Source organism: Chaetodon trifascialis, chromosome 3, assembly GCF_039877785.1.
Source record: "Chaetodon trifascialis isolate fChaTrf1 chromosome 3, fChaTrf1.hap1, whole genome shotgun sequence".
In the NCBI taxonomy this organism is placed as follows: Eukaryota; Metazoa; Chordata; class Actinopteri; order Chaetodontiformes; family Chaetodontidae; genus Chaetodon; species Chaetodon trifascialis.
This window is the reverse complement of record NC_092058.1, coordinates 5,812,937-5,831,404: the sequence shown is the minus strand read 5'-3', so window position 1 is coordinate 5,831,404 and position 18,468 is coordinate 5,812,937. Positions and strand designations below refer to the sequence as shown.

The 18,468-nt window shown below is 45.8% G+C and overlaps 2 protein-coding genes across 2 annotated transcripts; one reads left to right on the top strand and one right to left on the bottom strand.

Annotated features, from left to right (window-relative positions):
• Nucleotides 1-299: 299 nt before the first annotated feature.
• Nucleotides 300-11,803, top strand: atrip (ATR interacting protein). The gene is made up of 16 exons (XM_070959603.1): nucleotides 300-622; nucleotides 1,307-1,650; nucleotides 1,987-2,066; nucleotides 2,450-2,620; nucleotides 2,712-2,824; nucleotides 3,774-4,033; nucleotides 4,316-4,421; nucleotides 5,155-5,319; nucleotides 5,743-6,001; nucleotides 6,278-6,319; nucleotides 6,419-6,594; nucleotides 7,246-7,382; nucleotides 8,286-8,377; nucleotides 9,450-9,536; nucleotides 9,635-9,917; nucleotides 10,668-11,803. Exons 2-16 carry the CDS (start codon nucleotides 1,308-1,310, stop codon nucleotides 10,739-10,741), a joined length of 2,388 nt encoding a protein of 795 aa, XP_070815704.1. The 5' UTR covers nucleotides 300-622; nucleotide 1,307; the 3' UTR covers nucleotides 10,742-11,803.
• A 28-nt stretch (nucleotides 11,804-11,831) lies between these two features.
• On the bottom strand, nucleotides 11,832-17,571 carry trib3 (tribbles pseudokinase 3). Its single transcript, XM_070959602.1, has 4 exons — nucleotides 16,983-17,571; nucleotides 14,547-14,822; nucleotides 14,136-14,428; nucleotides 11,832-13,566 (listed from the first exon to the last, which is right to left on the bottom strand). The coding sequence occupies exons 2-4, from the start codon at nucleotides 14,820-14,822 to the stop codon at nucleotides 13,074-13,076; spliced, it is 1,062 nt and encodes a 353-aa protein (XP_070815703.1). The 5' UTR covers nucleotides 16,983-17,571; the 3' UTR covers nucleotides 11,832-13,073.
• Nucleotides 17,572-18,468: the final 897 nt, after the last annotated feature.

Sequence of the window (18,468 nt, the reverse complement as noted above, 5' to 3'; positions counted from 1 at the left end):
ACTCAATTCTCAGACACTGGTTCACTGAAAGGTGTAACTGGCCAGCAGAGAGCCCAAGAAGTTGCTCCACACCTGATATCAAATATGTAATGTAATACTGCAAGGAAATAAAACAGCTCCCCTAATGCCGATGTTTCTTTCAAAACATCTGCTCCTTTTAGAATTTCTTTCGCCCTTTTTTTTCGCGGGCTTAGTACAGTTTGTCTCGAACTGGGACCCGTACAGCAACCCGTCCAGCGCATGGTCGCCTATGATTGGTCAGACTGTCAGAGCAGCGCGCTCTGATTGGTCAGATTATTATGCACTGCAGCGGGTTGAAAACCTGACTCGCACACATTTTATCCTGACTTGTGTAACTTCACGGTGTGTCGTTTCTGGAAAACGTTTAACCCATTTCACCGTTTAATTTGGTGCTGAGGCACCGCCTGAACGACCTCCGTCATCAGACACCTCTAACGTCGCGTTCATGAAATGCTAACAGACAATTAAATGGTGGTGTGACGAAGTGAGCTGTGTTAGCTTAGCAGGCTCCACCGGAATCACAGCTAGCTAAATTAGTTATCTAGTTAGCATTGTATTTGTGGCTAACAGGAGCGACAGCAGCGGACCACCGGGAGACCAGGTAAGGTAAAACAGGAAATCCAGAGCAAGTAACGTTAATGTGAGACGCCTTCCTAAAAAACTAATGGCAGGCATGTTTAGAAGTTTTAGTGTAGTGAGAAACGAACAACCCGCTGCCACTTTGGCCTGAACAAAGTTAGACAGCATCGCTGCTGTGTTCACACACACGTTTCCATTCTCGATGTGCTTCTACTAAACTCATCAGGTCCAGATTGCGTCCCTTCCGTCTCAGCAGTAGCTACTGGCTTCAGTGCGTCTCCATGAACATTAACTGTCAGAGCCTTGAAACCTGCTGTTGATGAGCAGTCACCTGTATGGTGGAATGGTCGAACTTTGACTTGTGAGGCAAACAATAAAAAGTAGGAAGTCAGATTGAGAAGCTTTTTGAAAAATAGCAGAAATATGTTTAATAATATAAGATTAAATATGAAGAGATGACAATCTGTGGAGATGTCATAAAATCTATATTTGTCATCCTAAAACTGAAACATTTTTCTTTCTCATTTGTACTTTTAGTTGCATCTTGTACAACTTAAAGTTGCATCACAAAGTAAAATTTTTGGCCAGCTAGAATCAATTTCCTGCTATGAAACCCTTCATGAATACAGGTCCTGATGCTGCACCAACAACACTGGAGACCAGCAGTTGTGTGTCGTTGGTTACCCTCCTTCTTTCTCCCCAGCAGGATGAACTGCCCTCCCACCAAGCGCCTCCGAAGCCTGAACCACGATGTAGCGACAGTGATGGCCTTTGATGACCCATTTGGAGATGACGACGACTTCACCCAGGACGACTTAAATGAAATTGACATCATTGCTTCGCAGGCTATCACCTCAGCCACTGCATCTGGGCTTGGGTCTAAACCAGGAACCAAACCAACAGAGCTGGCCCATGGGTCCACCTGGCTGCCTTCTGCAGGGCAAAGCAAACAGAGCAGAGCCACAACCAATCACAACAGAGAGAACGTGTTTGAGTTCAGCAGCAGCAGCAGCAGAGGGAATGCTGGGATACCAAGCAGAGAGCTTCTCAGTGAGTTCAGATCAACAACTGTTCATCTCAGTCAATGTTTAGGAAGCTACGTTTCTTTTTTTCTGTCTTTATTTTTTGTGACCAAGGGCTAATTTCTAGTCTGTGTGTTGTCACAGTCAGTGCACATACTGTCATATGGGAACTTGTGCATATTTCTGCATTATTGTACACTGTACCAAGATGTATTGATACACCTCTACTGGTGCTCACAAAGCCTGCAGAATGACCGTAGTGTTTAACTAGCAGACGTCAAAGTGAAGGTCAGACAGCTAATACAGTTGATGATAGTTTTTGTGTTGAATATTGTGACAAAGTTCTGTTGTTTCATTTGTTCAGGTAAGAGGCAGCAGTTTGGGTCAGATAGAGACGACTCCTACAGTCTGCTGGAAGCTCAGCATGCAGAGCTGAAGAGGAAGGTGAGACTCGCTGGTTTTTCCCTTTATGAAACTTCACAACATCCAACAGACAAAAGATCAGCAGGGCAGATTTAGAACAAAACATCCTGGAGGATCAGCGCAGTTAACAGAACCACATAATCAGAGTCGAACAGCGCGTTCAGTGTTGCATTCGCACATGAGATTCTAGCATGAATAAATTATTTTGTTATTAAGTTATTAATTATTAAGTTTTCTGTATCCTCGTGTCTTTGTTGAGCAGGGCTCTTGTAAAGTGGTTTTAAGTCACTGAAAGCTACAAAGCAGTAATAAAGGCTTTTTAATAAATTATGAAAGAAGCAGACAGCAGTTCATTATACTGACTGACGTTGAATTCTCTTAATTTGTGAATGTGTATGCTTTAGCTGAAGGAGGTGGAGGAGGAGATTGTGTTGAAGAGCGGGGAGATCCGGGTCCTGAGGGACTCCCTGAAAACAGTTCAGCAGGAGAAGGAGGCTCAGAAGCAGAGCCAGATCCTGCTGGAGACTGAGAGACAGAGGGCGCAGAGCGACAGAGAGAAGGAGCTCAACAGGAAGGTGAGGAGCTGAAACACACTCACACACACACACGTATGTACATAAAGTACATTCAATGCTCAGAATAACATGACAATGATATGTTGTTCAGGTTCAATCTTTGCAGTCAGAACTGCAGTTTAAAGAAGCAGAGATCAATGAGATGAAGACCAAACTGCACAGTTCAGACAGAAACAAGATGGCCTCTCCACTGCCTAGAAACAGGTCAGTCAATATTACAACAGGTTTGGTGATCCGTTAAATGTGTGAAGATATATTTCTTTCATCTTTGTAAACTGAATATCGTCGGGTTTGGAACTGTTGGTGGCACAAAACAAAACATCCTAAGACGTTATGTAGAGGTCAGAGTCAGACAGGCACACTGTGAAAATTACTGAGAGTTTGAGGAGTTCAGAAAAGCAAAACAAAACCTAAAGGAAGTCTGTTATTTTATGAAGGGGTCAAAGGTCAGAGGTCACACTGTCGTGGAACAGTTGCAGCTGTGACTCACGAGTGAGCATGGCCGTTTCTCAATATGCGTTCTTCTCTGTACTTGTGTTCTTGTGTACTTGAGGAACGTCATCACTCTGAGTCCAAGTACTGTTCCAATTCTCAAGTCCGCATCTCGACAAGTACACTCAAATACCCGGATGTGTTCTTGCCCCTCCCACTTTATCGAGTATGCATCAGATGGTGACTTGTGCGGACTTGGGGCAACCACGTATCCCAGAATGCATTTCGTCGCAACGATGCCGGAGGAGAGGACTCAACTATAAGTTACAAGTTTGGAAATACTGCTGTTTTAGTAGTACGGAATGTGGTTTAAAGATTATTTTATGTGAGAAAGTGGATGTAAAAACTTAAAATCTGTGGTCGATTCATCACAATAGCGCATAGTTTAAAATTTGCTCCAAAGTTTTCGGAGATGTGTCGTCCTGCTAACGTCATCAAGTACGCTGCTGTCCCAATTGCAGAATGACGGTCCTGCGTCCTCCCGTCCTGGAGAGACTGTACTCCCAAGTCGAACTTGCTAAGTCCGAACTGCCAAGTTCGTAAGCCCGAACTTGGCATACTTGGTATTGAGAAATGGCCCATATAACTGTCAGAATGATTGTCGTCTGCTCATCTCTGTTCTGATTGGCTCTTCTCTCTTTCTCTTTCTCTCTCCTCTCAGTCCTAAAGTACTGAGCAATCTTGCCCACTTACATCATGGGGGTGGCAGCAGCTCCCCCTCTCCAACAGAAAATGGTTTCATCACCAAGGAGACATTTGGAGCCCACGTCCCATCCAGAACAACACCAGTGAAGACTCCGAGGAAGACACGGAGAGATGGTGGGGACAGAGGGACGTCCAGCAGCAGATCTGGTGACAGGCAGGAAGTGTCTCGGCCAGACCCCTTCCTGTCCGTCAGACCTGTGCACCTGCAGCACCGAGGTCAGTCTGTCCGTGTGTCTGTGTGTAGTGTGCATCATTACGCTGGTTATGCAATGGGGGTGAAGCATTGCAATAAGAAATAGCCTGGTTGTTCAAACCAGAAGCCAGATCTTTCCACAATGACTGGAAAGATGTGAGCTGCTTTTGGAGTTTAACCCTTATAAGAGACTAAAAATCAGAATGTCTGAGGCTTTTTTTTCTTTTGTTTGTTTGTTTACTCTCCCTCACGTCTGATGGCTTCATGGAAACTGTCTGTGTGTGTGGCTCTGTGTTGTCCACCAGGTGGCGTCCTGTTGGGGTTGTTGCTGCAGCAGCCTTTGTCTCCCAGCAGCCTCAGCCTCTCTCACCTGCTGTCTATGAGTATGACTGACATCCACCTGACATCCAGGTAAACACGCTGCACTGTAACCATGACAGCATGGAAGGTAATGCAGTCATATGTCTTAGAGGGTGAAGTGTTTACAGCAGTGACCTCAGAGGGAAACAGATATTGGTTCAATGCCTGCTGTGGAATAAATCTGGGTCGGGAAGTGAACAAGCATCACTTAATGCTCCCTCATTAGCACTACTGAAGTGCCCTTGAGCAGGGTAATTAACCTCCAGCTACTTTAGTCAAGTGACAAACAGATCAAACAAAAGATTTCGTGCTCATTGAAAGTGGTTTTATGAAGTTGACGAGTAAATACATCATGCTGATAAAAAGACGGGATCCTTTGTTCCTAAGGCCGGCACACCAGGCTGACTTTGGACATCTTGTATTTAAGTCTACACATGCATATATGACAATAATAACCCGTAAGATTTTCAATCAAACATTACGGTGTCATGTTGAAGTGGCTTAATGCATCCACTTCACCCCAGTCACCACATAGTGTCGCCAAATCCACAAAAGCGCAATCCTTAAAGGGAGAAAGCTCTGTATTAGAAAATAACTTCTAATGCCATATCATTTGTCATTTTAAAACTTCATGAACACAATTTTGAGTTGAGTTGGAGTCGTGATAAATGTTTAAACAGGAGCAGCAGCGGTGGTGGTTGTAGCACTACTTGTCGTAATCATTGCCTCTCGAGCACAAAGGAGCTGGACTGATGCAGTGTTTTGTTGTGTGTTATGATTTCAGTGGGCTGTCAGCAGGTTTTCTGCTCCACTCTGATGCTGCAGTCAGTGGTGCTGAAGGTGGAGCTCCCACAGCTGCTCTGAGTCCAGTCCAGAGTCTGGCTGTAACTGGACTAAACATGCTGAGTCAGAGCCGACCAGAAGCTGCAGCCAGCAGCAGAAACAAAAGGTAGATTGCTGGACTGAGAGTCTACAGCTGCTCTGCTGAACCTTTACTAACTCTGATATCTGCTGCTCACTGACAACATCCAGAACAACAACGCTCAGCCAAAGCTGAACAGGTCTGTGGACGACAGCCCTCTTTTGGCCAAACTTTGTAACAGCAGCACCATGAGTCCACGAGTTCATGTAGATAATCAGGAGATTCCAGGAACTGCATTTTTATATCAAATTTTATCAAACACATGTCAACTGAAGAAATAAACAATGAATATTATAACCATTGTCAAAACCAGATTCTCAGTTTGAGAATCACTGACAGACTTTTAGCGTGATTTGGGAAACTAACGCTCATTTAAGCACAAAAAACTTAATTCCTCTTCTTGTGTGTTTGTGTGTGTGTGCGGGTGCGTGCCTGTGTTTGTTTGTGTAGGTCGTGTCCCGGAGCTGCCCTCCTCCTCCCTCTGTTGGACCTTCACCTGTCTCGGCTCTGTCAGGCTCTGGACTTGCTCCGCTCCACCTCTGCCGGTGGCTCAGACTCTGCTGCTGCCAGCTCGCTCCCTGCAGGCCATGCTGCTCCCGCTGCTGGACTAAGGAGACTGGAGGAGGCTGGTTTGACTGGTTTCAGCGTGGAGGACACTGGTTTGGCTGCTCTGAGGCTCCTCTGTCTGGTGCTGGCCCACAGTGACGAGGTAATGACACCACAGTAATACTACAGACACCAGTAATGACTCAAAGCCAGACAAATATCAGAGGATGTCGTGCTCACTCTTTCCATCACTATCACCTGTAACTTCTTTTGTGATGTGGGCTTTGTCCACAAAGAGTAAGTGTGTCTGTCCTTGTTGAAATCACAGTTCAGGTTTGGTATGGTGTGATCTTAGTAATGATCGGGTGTTCATACACAGAGCGATTGATCATCTGCTTGTTAAGTATTTTCTGACCTTTGACCTCTGTGATGCTCCCAGGTGGTGGAGGCTGTATTGTTAAAGGAGAGTCGAGACGAGAAGGTACACACACACACACACACACACACACGCACTGGAGGGATTTTTCACTTAGATAAAAACATTGGATTGAAATCCTCCTCTCTCTCCTGCTGGTCTCAGGCCGAGCACTCTGCTGCAGGTGTGGATCAGTGCTCCCACAATGCATTGCTGCAGTCAGTGTTGCGGCTGTGTGAAGCGGGGCTCGGCGGTGGCTCACGGAGGGACGAGCTTGTCCTCAACGCTATGAAGACCCTGTGTGTCCTCATTGAGAGGACTCCACACACACACGCTGACAGGTAAACACACACACACTTAAAGGTGTGATTACAAACTTCACCCACTCTGAGGCAGCATTTAGCACCAATCTTTCTTTTTTGGACTCCTCTGATTACATTGGAAAGACACACACACTTGCACACACGCTCACTCTTATGATGCAACACTCACCTGGCAGGATTACTGGGGGTAGAGGAGTGGCTCAGCAGGGAGTGTGTGTGTGTGTGTGTGTATGTGTGGATTTTCCACTGACTGTCAGTGGTTATGCAATATCTGTAAACTATCTGCAGCAATTTACAGTCAGTGCGGTGATGTAACAGACCGGAGAAATGACTGATGAAATATGAACTGCGGGCGAACTTTCTGAAGATCACATGCAGAAGGTTCTGGAAATGAACTGATGTGTTTAAAAATGGATTAGTTACAGCAGACAGGGATTAACCCTTAGAACCTGATCAGTGCAGTTTGTATCAAGACTCATGGCAGCGTCTGAGAAAAAAGAGATTCAGAGAACAAAAGAGCAGCTTCTGGACAGCGTTCAGTTTTTACTGCAGAAGTGACTGAAATGATTAAATAATCTTTTTACTGTTGACTGATAATTAATTACTCTCTCTCTCTCTCTCTCTCTCTCTCTCTCTCTCTCTCTCTCTCTCTCTCTCTCTCTCTCTCAGGTTGCAGTGTGTGTTGCAGGTGCTGTGTGTGTGTTTGTCAGCAGACTGCAGGCTGCAGACAGCTTCAGGATGTGTGTCCGTCCTCATGTCCATGTCCGACCACCAGACGCTGGCCCAGCAGCTCTGCTCACAGCACGGTGAGGCTCCGCCCTTTGCTGCGGCGCCGTTACTGCAGTGAATTCAACTCCTCTGTAATTTAATGTCATTTATACACTAAGGACCCGCTCTTTAATGTTCACTGCAATGCTTATCTTTATCACTATTTTATTTTCACTTAATTATTTAAGGGTAAACTATACTGGATGTTCTGAAAAAATGATCCCTGAAGACCGTCAAGAAGGGTGTGGCAGTGTGATTATCTGCTGCCTGCGTTTCCTTATGTTCTTCTTATTTCACTGTGGTTGGGAAGTTTGTGTGGGTGTGTATCCCCCAGCCAATCACAGTGCGTAGGTGAGGTCAGGACTTCATAAAAAGGTAGCAGCCAGGCTGACGCTGTAATCTGTGCCTGCAGCTCAGGAAGCTCTGCTGAATTCTCCTGTCTGTGCACGCTTATCTCATGTTGACTGCTGTCTGTAACGCCACAGATTACTGGCCATCGTGATTACATTAGTGTCATGACACATGGCTATTGTCTGCTAATTAATGGCTAAGCTCGAAGCGTAATTAGAGCCAGTAATCCAGCGATTAATGTAGCTGTTTGTTCATACATACATATATATATATATAAACAATGCTAATGACACACAAACATGATTTTTAATGAAGTATTTGCCACCTCATCATTCACTTTCCTGCAGGCAGTCAGGGACACTGCTGTCGCTGTCTTACGTAGGTATATGACACTGCAGGTGATACACTGGCCTGTTAGTGCTCTGGGGTGTGGGGGGTCCACTTCTGGAGGCGTGGAGCCAGGGAGGAGGGGCCGGGTTTGAATGTTGTTTACAAACGGTAACCAACAGTTTCTGCATCGTTTACCTTTACGTTTCTGCTCCACAGGGTTTCACTGCAGCAGTGTTTGATTTAGTTTTTGTCTTCTGTAGACCCGTGTGTTTTCCTGAAGTTGTTCCAGTTTATCAGAACCAGAACAGACAAGCGGGCCACACACACAGACTGGATTGAGCTGGACCTGCAGGTGAGACACACACACACACACACAGTCCTACAGCCTACAGGGGGTGTAGATGGATAACAGCAGGTTTTGTTCTGGTCTCGTGTTTCAAATAAACTGTCTTGTGTGGTCTGACCACGTCTAAAGTCGGAGTGTTTCCACCTGTTCTGAATCTCTGCCGTGCTCATGGCCTCTGACTGTCTCCATGATCTCTCTCTTACAACTCTGTGTCTTTTGTGTGTCCCTGTAATCTCAGCACCATAAATTGTACCAAATCAGGATAATGGTGCACACTTTGAGAGTGTTTTCACAGAAATTCATAGTGTTTTTCACAGAAGTAGTGGTGTGAACAATTAAAGAAGAGATGTTCATAGCCTGAATACTTTCACACCTCCATGTGCCTGACCGGCCACTGTGTGCAGTGGTCTCAGTGTCAGACTGTTTGTAATAAACAAAAAACATGCTGTAAAATGGTCCAATAAGCATTTGAAGCACTGTGACACCCTTCCTCTGAGAGTAGTGGGCTGTTAATAATTCTCTGTTCTGAATTGCTCCTGTTGATTGACACTCAAACATCCTCCATGCTTACTTGTCATCTTGATAAATGTGGTGTACAAGTGTTGAGTTTCACTGACAGCAGCTAAAAAAGGGACAGAATGAATGTATTAATGAAAGCAGTATTACTAGTATGACATGACTGTTGTACTGCTGGAATTGGTACTAAATTCATCATTTAAACCATTATAGAACACATAGTTCCTCCCCTCAGTGTTTGAATACAGGCTCAGCCTTGATTTGTTTGTGCTGGCAGCAGCTAATATGTGAAAACAGCTTTTATTTGAGACCTTGCTTCTTTGTACCCTCTGCCGTCTCCCTCCTAAAGTCTACGAGGAAAACGTAGTTATTTGCACTATGCTGGTTTTTTATTCTTTTCACTGACTGAGTGTATTCATGGTTTTTGTTCTTAGCGTTGTATTCATGTGTCGTGTGCTTTGTGTATGCTTAGTATATGCATCCCACCGGGGGCGAATGAAGCTATCGATTGTTTGATTACAGTACTTTTCTGTTTTGGGTTTTTGTTGTGTCTGTGTTTCAGGTGGTTCGTTTGCTGAGCAGACTGATGACTCAGAGAGCAGAGAGCTGGACCACCAGCCGTCAAAGCGCCTGTCAGTGTTACACTGAGGTAAAACTCTCCGACCCTCTGCTCTCTCTCCATGCAGTGACACTAGACTTTGTGTCGCACCTTTCTGCACAAACCTCAAGTCTTTCTCTCTTTGTCAGTTGGTTCAGACGGTGGTGATTGTTTTCCATCGTCAGTGGTTGGATCTTCGTGGTTCTCAGGAGCCCACAGAGCCCCTGCAGCGGTGCCCCGCCCCCTCGTTGCCATGGTGGCGCAGCGCGGCGGCGTCGCTGCTCAGAGAGTGTCTGCTGCTGCTGCACTGGCTGCTGCTGCATCACAGCAGCTTCTCAGAGAGCTGCAGGCCGCTGCTGCACATGTACGACCAGGTGATACCTGCTGTACGAGACACGCTGAGGAAGATCCCCGAGCTGAGCGAGAGCGAAGGTACGCACGCACGCACGCACGCACACACACACACAGACACACAGGGTTTTGTGAAATTAAATACTGGACGTTTTGAGACTCATAACCGCAGCGCTGTTGTTGGCAGTTGTTGGAAATGTACTCTCCAGCTCAGGAGTGTCCAGCTGTGCACTGTGGACAGCCAGCAGTCTGCAGGTTTTCATCTCAGCCAAACTCAACCCTCAAGCCTTTTCTGTATAAAAATGAAACAAGAAATACTCCCATCAAATCAGAACATCGTCTCTGTTGGTTACATTTCTCCTCTCAGGCTCTTGAAATGGTCAAATATGATCAGTAGCAGTTAGATTTCTGTGGACAGCACTGAGTCTTGTTTGACAGATGGTCTGGTCCCCGGCCTGTTTCTGCGGTGAAGACGTCAGGAGATGCTTTTGACTCATTTTCCTTTAATTCCTCCAAACATGTTGCACAGATAACTCTTTTAGGACTGACTCTCGAAAGCACACAGTAGAAATGGACTTGAAGAAACTTGCTAGCCATCTACATTAAGGCTACAAACGACCCACAATGCAACACTCTTTGTAGGTGCCTATGTCACTCTGGTGCTCTCTCCATTTAAAAAGAATATCTGCTTTTGTGAATATGCAAATTTCTGGTCCTCAAATGTCCTCTGCTGTACCAAAAATGATGCATTTGGCTGTATATTATAACATCGGTCAGAACTGTGAAGTAAACAGACAAATTGTTTTCCGCTTCCTATTTCCTGTCTGTCAGAGCTGGCATTGGAGGAGATCTGCCGCTCAGAGGGCGACGACACTGACGATATGGACACTGACACTGTCTCCTGATTGGCTGCTGCCAATGATTTCACCAGGGACCGAGCAGACGTAAAGGACAGTTTACTGACTGTTAAATGGCTGTTTCAGACTGAGAAGAGGACAGAACAGACTTTTTGTGATGAAGGATCAGAGTCTGACTGACGTGACACAGGGTTTGTTCTGCTGTCTGATGGGATTTAACTATTAAACACGAAGGTGAGAAAAACTGCTGCTTCTTACTCGCTTTTTGGCACCGAGTTCCACAAGATAAATACCACTCTCATATCTGTCCATTAAATATGAAGTGAACAGCTGGTTAGCTCAGCTTAGCGCAAAATCTAGGAACGGGGGCAACAGCTCGACACCTACTCGCACCCCAAAAGCTCACTTTTACGTTTTACATCTGGTGTGAAAATGTCAATTTGCTGTTGGACAAGGGTTTTGTGCTGGAAGCCAAGAAATAGTCTGCTAGAAACACCCCAGACAACAGCAAACGCTTCGTACAGAACTGTACGAAGCATCTTCAGCTGCTGAGTCAAAGCTGAAGATGCTGCGTTGTTCTTTCGCTTGTTCGACAGGTGTCTGAAAAATGTGCGCCGTGTCTCTTCACTGGAGGGTTTTGCTGCTCTCATGACAACATGCGCAGCCGTCGACTCGAGTAAAACATAACGGTCGTCATTCTCTCAGCTCTGAAGTTACATGGCTGCCTGCGCTGTGTGTTCTTCTGTCCCACATTTTGATGTCTTCAGGTCAACAGTTAAAGTGGAACACTGACTTGTGCATTGAGATGTTTGTACACTGAATAACATTGGGTGATTTCATTTAAAAATTCAGTTTTTCATCTTATTTTTCTCTTGTGATTCCTCATATTTCTTATTTTCAGAGCGTGCACACCCACCATTTCATTAACACATGATGAGATAAAAGATTCACTAACCGGCACATTTAATGATGATTTATTTCTTTACCTTAATGCGTCATTTGAATGTTTGTTTGGTTAACTTATGATTCAGCCGGTCAGCATGGTGATTTTATTTGTCTGATAAGTGTAACTGCACCAATAATAAAATGTTTCCTTAATTAAAACCAAACAAAAACCAGCTCAGGACCAGAAGAGTTTGTGAAACATGTTTATTTATCCTTAAACTGTAACTGAGGTCTGAATGACACATTCAGAAGAAGGCATCCTATTGGCTGGCTCCAGGTCTGCTGGGTCGTGATCGGCCAGTCAACAAAAGACGTGTGTCAGGAGTAATGTCTGGTTATCTCGAGATTCCAGCGTCACTATTTTCATATTATGACTCAACACATGGAGCTTAAATTAGCTCCTTTGTCCTGACGTTGAATTATCCTCTTACGCTGATGTGTCAGAAATAGTTTTCTCATGATCACAAATTTACTGCACTGTTATTTTGGGAGCGTGGTTGCATGTAATCGTTATTCCAGAGATGAACGTGTTTGTTATCCAGGCAAAATGTCTCGAGAAAACTATTTAATAAGAATAATGAGTATGTTGTTGTTTCAGGATCAGTTTTCATGAGGAACACAAAAACAGAATTTAGTGAAATCCATCCTGAGATAACAGGCTGTCACGGCGGCTTTCAGCTTCCATGAAACTGATCGTCATAAAAACACTTCGTTGTTTTACAGCCTGAAACTGAATTAACAGTTTGGTGCTGTTGGACTTTGGTGACTGACCGATCCTTCTCTTAAACCAGGAAGTGTAAACACTGAGAAACAAACTGTCCCATCTTTAGTCCTCCAAGTCCACTGTTTCAAACCGATGGTGGGTTCAGGCGGTCTTCATCAGCTTCGTAAATCAGAACTGATCATGTGTCCGGGTGTTGATGTGGATCAATAAAGCTGCTTCTGCTGGACGTCAGTAATGAGGCCTTAGTTTAACTGGGACTCTGAGTTCAGGGGGAACACAACGAACACACCCTTCGTCCTGGCTCGTGTCAGGAGCTGGTGGAACCGGTGGATCAGTTGTGATTTGTGGAAGACGAGGAGCAGGTCCGGGCCCCGAGGGGAGGTCGCCGTCACAGACCCTTTCCGAGGAGGCAGAGTGAGTCACAGCTACAGCGGGAGGAAGGCACCTGAGGGTTGGTCAAGTAATCCAGGATCAGACGGTCTGTGTAGTGTCTGTGTTCTTGTATGTCTATCTTTGTGAGGACCAGTTTTAGTTTTTGGTTGAGGGACTGAGGACACTTTGTCTGATCTTCAGCTCTTCAGACAGTGTTGAGGGTTCAGACTTGTTTTAAGGGTTAAAGTTTGAATCAGGTTAAGTTGAGTAAAAGGTTGGGTGATGGTTACGGTGAGGGGCTAACGCCGGTCCTCACAAGTATAGAAGTACAAAAGTGTGCTAGTGTTTGTTTTCTGTCCATGTTGGCACCACCTGCTCGTCCTCCTCTTGTTTATTCTGTAGTGCTTTTTGTGAGCTGTGATGCGTCTTGTGCATGCTGTGATGTGGCGTGCAGGGATTGGTCAGCCATGGGTGCATCAGCAGCTCCGACGCCTCCAGCCTCTCTGCGGGCGACTTCCTCAGCATGCAGCCAATCAGACACTTGGCTTGTGGTGAAAGCCAGTCGGGCAGGCTGAAGGCGCCGCGGCGGATCTTGGCGAACAGTGCGGCAGGCTGCGTGTCCTGAAACGGGTATCGCCCAATCAGCATGGTGTAGAGAGACACGCCCAGGCTCCAGATGTCTGCGGCGCGGCCCGAGTAAGAACCTTTCCCATTGGTCAGCAGCTCGGGGCTGACGTAGGCCGGGCAGCCATGTCTGTCCGTCAGAGAGTCGTCACCATGGTCGCCGTGCAGGAGGACACAGTCGTTGAGGCCGAGCAGAGCGAGACGAGTCCTGCAGAGAGAAAACCACAGGTTCAATCTACTGCACCAGCAGTGACAGCAGTACTACCTGTAGTACTACTGACAGAACTGCTACTAGTAGGTAACAGCGTCTGGACGTATTCATGGTAGTGCCTGCCACTGATACTAATTATGTTGTTGCTACTACTAAGACTGCTGATACCACTGATGTTAGCAGTATTACCAGCACCGTCAGCAGTATCCAAAGTAATTTTAGTCGCTTTAGTAGTATCAGTAGTGTCACGTGCACTCTTAGACAGTATTAGTTGAACTTGCGTGAATTTCCAGTAGCATCCTTAGTGTTGTTTGCAGTATCATGAAGTATTACGCTTGCAGTATTAGTGGTAGTGTCACTAGTATAGCAGTAGAATGAGCATAATGCTGCAGTACTCCCAGTATTATCAGTACTCCGTCTTTCAGTCTCGCCTGTGTGTGTCAGTGTGGTATGCAGTATCAGTAGTATTATCAGTACTACTAATCTATCAGCCTCACTCGTGTCACTATAGTGGTCACTGTAGTATGCAGTACTAGTAGTATTAATGGAGTACTTGTCCGTCTCACCTGTATTTGTCAGTGAAGACGAATCGGCGGAGCTTCAGGTCTCTCAGGACGACTCCGTTGTGATGACAGTGCGTCACAGCGCTCAGCATCTGCGTGAACAGATGCCCCGCCTCCTCCTCGCCGAGACGCTTCCGGTTTCGCACGTAGGCGTGCATGTCTCCATGGTGACCAGGCAGGAAGACGTACACGCTGTCCTGGCCAATCACCACATCCAGCAGGCCACAGATGTTGTCATGGTGACCGATCCGGGTGTAGGCGGCCAACCGTTCCTGGTAACCACGCAGAGGAAGCACCTGTAACCATGGTAACAGGGAGGGACGGTTAGGGTTAGCAGTAGTTAATACATTACTAGCAGTATCAGTGGTAGTATAGGTAGTACTTCTTGCAGTATCAGTGTTACTGCAGCTCTACCTGGCAGGTGTACTGCTGCTGTGTGTGTGCGTGCTCCGCCCTGTAAGTCTCCTCCCCCTCGCAGCGTTCAAACAGCAGGTACGGTCCGACTCTAGCTGGGGATTGGCTTTGGTTGGGCTTGGGGGCGGGGCTTCTGGGCTTGAGGCAGGGCGACAGGCCGGTGGCTGGAGGGTGCGGAGTCAGACGAGCGACTTTGCATTTCGGCAAATTATCCCGGGGCTCGTCCAAAAGCCTCTTCAGGCACAGCTGAGATCGCACTGTCACATCCGTGCTCATCTGTGATTGGAGCAGAGAAGTGACATCATCAGGTTAATTAACATTCACAGCTTTGTTGTGACTGTGAAGCAGCTGCAGGAGGTGTTTTAAACAGTACGTTCGCTTCAGCAGAACCGGTGTTCTTGAACGTATCCGCTCTCCAACTTTTACCATCACTTCCTGTTTGAGCACCAATATGAAAATTAGAAATGACAAAGCGCCACCGCTCTCATCTCACATGTCGTTATCAGAATATTGATTGTTGCTGCTTTAAGTCTGCACGTTTCAGTTCTGCAGTTTTTTTCAAGAACGATTCGGGTTAAAACTGTAAACGTTAACTTCTCTTCCTGGTTTAATCTCTGCGCTGCAGCGCCCTCTGCTGGTGCCCCCTCCCTCCACTGAACCCTCTTCAATGATACTTCCACATACAGTACGAGGAGTGTGTTCTGTGTGTGTTCTGTGTGTCGGCCGCTCACACGTTACACTGTTGACGTGTCTATAGGCTTCATGATGCAACTTCCTGTAAGCTGACAGACGCTTCAGCTTTCAGATCGTTGCATCAGAGCACAACAGTTTATAGTTTAAACAGCCTTTAAATACAGTCAACACCTACCACACACACGCTGTGAGAGAGAGAGAGAGAGAGCATGTGCGTGTGTGTCTGTAGAGCCTGGTCGCCGCGGCGACACTGTGTGGAAACCTGCTGTTGGCTAACTCTGCTTTCACTCTGGTGAAACACCCTGAGTCACAGCGTCACCACAGCGACGTCATCCCCTGACACACACACGCTCACACGCACACACAGAGCTGACGTCTCATCTCTTCGGCTCTGTGAAACACTCTTCAGTCACTTCGTGTTCGGCTGCAGCTTCACAATCAAAGGTCAAACGACCGAAACACAAAACCTGACGAAGGCCTGGCTGAACAGTCGCTCCTGTCTTCATCATCATCAGCTTCAGATGTCCACGTGATGTCCAAAATGTCCAAATACATTCAGTCTGTTATGATAGAAGACACAGAGAACTTCTCTGTTTTTAGCATTTTTGCCAAAAGAAACGACTTAAACCACAAACCAATCACCGGCAGCTCATTCAGTTTTTTGCTGATGGACTAATTCACTGTTTCAGCAATGAAAAGCCTCGTTTTCTTTCTTTTCTCTCCTGCTAGTGTTTTTTTGGATCCTTGGAACGAGGACGGATCACTGATCTGATGGGACCAACTTGGTTTCTGCTGCTGTCAGCGTGTCAGTCAGAAGTTCAGGCGTCCTGTTCATGTTTTACTTTTTATTTATTTGACTATGATTCTGTTTATTTTCACCACATTTGTGCTCATTTCTTGTGTTCACAGTGTTCCTGCTGCATTAAAATCAGTTGTAATGATTCACAGCAGAAAACTCTGCTTTCACAAAGTCTAATATTTGCCTTTGTTCATGTTTGTGTCCCTGTTGACTGACGTTAAGCCTAAAGGTCCACTGACTGTCAGCCTTTCAGCGTCTTCATCATGGGATGAAGTCTGCTCAGCTGTCCTGGAGTCAGCCTTGAAAGTCATGCATCAAAGTTGGTGCTTCGACAAACCGATCCCGACTTTCTAGACTCCTCCAGAACTTTCAGCTGCATCGCACTGCATCCATCAAAGCAGATCAAATTCTTTGAAGCCATTTTAAAGCGTTGAGGTCTTGAAACATCAGCCAGCCACTTAATCGTCTGAGCTGCTGACAGACCCATCTCTGTGACAGCCAGGCAAAAAACATCTGCTGATGAAGACCATGTGATCCGACTGAAAGTTCCAGAAAGAGCCGTAAACTGACCTTGAGTTCAGGACTGAACCCCGCGGTTCAACACTTTGATCATGAACTCTTCTGACTGCAAGTACATTTACTGAACTGCAGTACAGGCACAACTGTTATGAGGTATTTATACTTTGAGTATTTCATTTCCTGTCAGTCATACATCTTCTGGATTAAACTACCACAAACTCTATACAGCAGTGAAATGAGCTCCACCTCCACAACATAACGCTGCTGTTTACACGTTACTGCATCAGCAGAAGTAATCCAGTATCGATGTTTATATTCCTGAAAGAAAAGCCACGAGGAGGCTACTCATTGATCATACTACAGCAGAATTTTGACTTCAGTTATCGAGGACTTCTTCCATCACTGCTCTGAGGTCAGTTTCTTACCTTGTCCTCGTCAGACAGACGGACTGGTCCGGACTGCAGGGCAACAGGAAACCAGTAGATCCAGCACACTCAGTAGAAACCCAGTGGAGGCCGTGGAGCTGATGCTGTATGTCTAACTGTGGAGCAGAAGTTGCCGACGACAAACACAAAAGGTTTTCTCGTGCAGTTTGAGCTCGGACTGGGAGCAGCAGGTCGGATACTGGGAGGACTGGAGCCCGCTGATGACGCCTTTGTGTCCTTATTGTCGTGTCGGTTGCGCAACCTGTCGTCAGTCAGCTGTTACCGAGCTCCTTCTTCAATCATCATTAAACTGACGGCGAGAATCAGCTTAACGACGACGAACCCAAAGCATTACTCAAAAAACAAAAAGAAACTTGTCTTTTTTCTTTTTTAAGAAATATATCCGGCGCTGAAGCGAACAAAGCCGAGTGGAACCGAGTCCTCCTGGCTTCCTGTCGGAGTTTGAAGTACAGTAACGTCCGCGTGTCGGTGTGGATTCACGTCCAGGCTGATCCTCCGGACCCCGGTCTGCTCTGACCCCCGCTCGGCTCCAGAACTTCCAGGCGGACTGAGGAGCCGGAGTCGGACTGACTCTGGGTCTGTTTGGTTACGTTGTTTCCTGCCGCGATGTCGTCACCCTGAGGGGGCGGAGCCACGATGTTGCAATCCTGAGCCGCTCGTTCGTCAGAAAAGAACACGAGACAGTTTCGATATGTGTCCTCGGTGGACGTACAGAGGACAAATACACGGTTAGAAGTAAAAATACTGCGTTCTAAACACTTCAGCAAGTAAAACTGCAAAAGTATTAGTATCAAAATATACGTATACTGCCAAAAGTAAAAGTACTCATTACGCAGAATGGCCCATTTAAAACAAATATATATTACTGGATTACAATTATTACGTGCAGGCTTCATTTCTTTAATGGTGCAGCTGTTAGGTGGAGCTGATTTTATGCTGCTGGGTCGCTTGTGAAATAAAGTCTTATCTTAACCTTAAACCACAATAATATATCATTATTTATGTTCATCTGAATATACAAAGTAACTTATCAAATGAATGTAGTGGAGTGAAAAGAACAATATTTACTGAATAGACGTGGAAAAAGTAAGTACAAGTACATCAAATCTGTATTTACCACAGCTGACGACAGCTTGCATCACACACAATGAACAATGAATACAGTAACACAGCCTGAATGGAAAGAGTTGGAGTACATTTTTCACACACACACACACACACACACACACACACACACACACACACACACACACACACACACACACACACACACACAGTACATATATCAAAGACAGCACTGTGATGATGTCAGTCAGAGATTTAATTTTACACAACAGCTGCTTGTTTTATATCTGGATCATTATTATACACTGACACACTGAGCAGCATCTAAAACCCTGTATGAACCCTAAACACGTCACTGCTTGGTCGACTGCAATGAAAGAAAAATTAAGCAAACAAATCA